Source organism: Aplysia californica, unplaced genomic scaffold (assembly GCF_000002075.1).
Source record: "Aplysia californica isolate F4 #8 unplaced genomic scaffold, AplCal3.0 scaffold00557, whole genome shotgun sequence".
NCBI lineage: Eukaryota > Metazoa > Mollusca > Gastropoda > Aplysiida > Aplysiidae > Aplysia > Aplysia californica.
The window spans coordinates 121,014-123,114 of record NW_004797827.1 but is presented as its reverse complement, the minus strand read 5'-3'; the positions used below and the strand labels follow the sequence as shown (position 1 = coordinate 123,114).

At 40.4% G+C, this 2,101-nt stretch overlaps 1 protein-coding gene across 1 annotated transcript in view; it reads right to left on the bottom strand.

Annotated features, from left to right (window-relative positions):
* The window catches only part of LOC101855048, a gene marked incomplete at its 5' end in the record, with an annotated part of 126,015 nt that overhangs the window by 106,273 nt on the left and 17,641 nt on the right, over positions 1–2,101 (bottom strand). Inside the window, 2 exon segments of the mRNA XM_013087202.2 lie at positions 107–220; positions 1,809–2,009. Coding sequence (XP_012942656.1) covers positions 107–220; positions 1,809–2,009 — 315 coding nt within the window.

The following is a 2,101-nucleotide window of genomic DNA, read 5'->3' as shown; positions in this document are numbered from 1 at the left end:
ACAGACAGACAGACAGACAAACAGACAGACAGACAGACAGAGACAGAGGCAGAAACAGACAGAGACAGAGAAAGAGACAGAGACATAGACAGAGCGCGTGACTCACCTGTGCAGTTGTCACCGCCATAGCCAGGCTGACAGACACACTTGTAACCACCAACCGTGTTGATGCAGTCCGCGACACCCACGCAGATGTCCGGCTTCTGACACTCATCCATGTCTAGAAATGTTTGAACAAATCACACATTAAAACCAAGCTTAAAATTAATTATACAGTTAAAACGATTATTGTCCAAGATAGCAGTCCATTATCGAGGAGAAATGTAGTAGTCTTAGATAGGCGGCTGTCTTTAAAAAATCCATTAAAATGTTAAAAGACGCAAGGGATGAAACGGTAAGTGGCCGTTTGTACAGGTGATTGTCTTATACAGGTGGGGGTTAGAACAGGCTCGATTGTATTTTTTTTAACGTAGGGTTGTGTTACGTCCACAACGGTACAGATTAGAACATTTAGGAGGCGTGCTTTGACCACGTGAGTCTCGGCCTACCCGGGCTGAGAGGCATACATTATCTCAGCAGAAAAAACTGAGGTATTTGATAAAAATGTTCCCAGCTTGGGAACCGAACTCGGGTCTCCTGCTTATGATGGGGAAGCGCCTGACCGCTTCAGCACAGAGACATGTACAAACCAGGCTTATCCACGACCAGAATACTAGAAATTATTGCATGATCGAATTACACCCTCCTCATCATCAGGAATGCTTATGACCTTATTATGTTGCAATTGTGCATTAAAATTCTTTCTAAAACCAAAACTAAAGAATAACTGGAAAACACTAGGCTAAACGAATTACAAATAATTACCCAAGCTTATAAGGACAACTGAAAACTATTGTTCAAATGATACAAACAAGTCAACCCTAGCAATGAATGGAAAATTGAACAAATTAGATTTAGAGAGTATAGGTTGGCCAACTCGGGTTAACAACAATGGGGGAAATTAAATTATTGCTCAAATTATACAAACGTGTCAAATCTAGTGACAATGAGAATATTATTGCACAAATTACATAACACTCAAGTTAGTAGCAATTAGATATTATTGTACAAATTATAGAATTATTTCGATTTGAGCGACAATTAGAAGTGGAATTTAATTTAAGAAGAACACAATCAAGAACAAGAGCTAGATCTAGAAGAAAAACACCACCAACAACTACAAGAAAATGAAGAATAAGAAGAAAGGACTAAAACACGTTTTAAAAACACCGACACAAATCAAATCACTACCTTAGGTTTGCAAAGTTCTACCTGACATTTATGGCCTTTTTGAGTAACTTTAAGACCATGAGGACAGAAACCAAATTATGTTCTCTATCTTCTCTATTAAAATCGTAAGCTTATTCGGAGTCATTATCAAGATATTCAAAGAATAAAAAATTGCTTTCGAAAACTTGCTTAACCCTATCCGTACGTCGTGTTTTACTATCGTATCTATACGACGTGGGGAACTCTGTGCCACCACTTTCCACAGAGGAAATTTACTCGTTAATCCGATCCGTACGCTTTACATAGCAGTCTGTCAAAATGAGTTTTTGAGAAATACTGAAAGTTTCAAAGATATCTTCGTACTAGAAGTATTCTAAAATGTGAAGAATACAACCCCTGGGGTACAAAATGACTATTGGCGTACGGATAGTGTTGAGTAGAAATGTTGACGTGATACTTCAAATTTATCAAGACCAGACACTGAGCAAATAGAACTTTGTATCTCTAGAGTAGCGGTCCGGTAATATGAGATGACTCACCAACACAAATGTCGCCATCCGTGACGCTCAGTTGTCTCCCAGCTGCGCAGGTCAAGTTCGCCTCTTTGCTTCCGGTTCGGTTGACAACAAAGCCTGCCTCACACGTCAAGGTAACTATCTCGCCGAACAGAGGTAGTCTGGAACCCTGCTCTGCCCAGGTGAGCTCGCCTTTGTAGATCATTTCCAGCTGGCAGCTTTGGGCTGTTGAGAGGCGAAACGAAATAAATTAAGAGGGGCAATACGAAATAAGTAACAGGTATGTGTGTCTGTGTGTGTGTGTGAGGGGGGGGGGG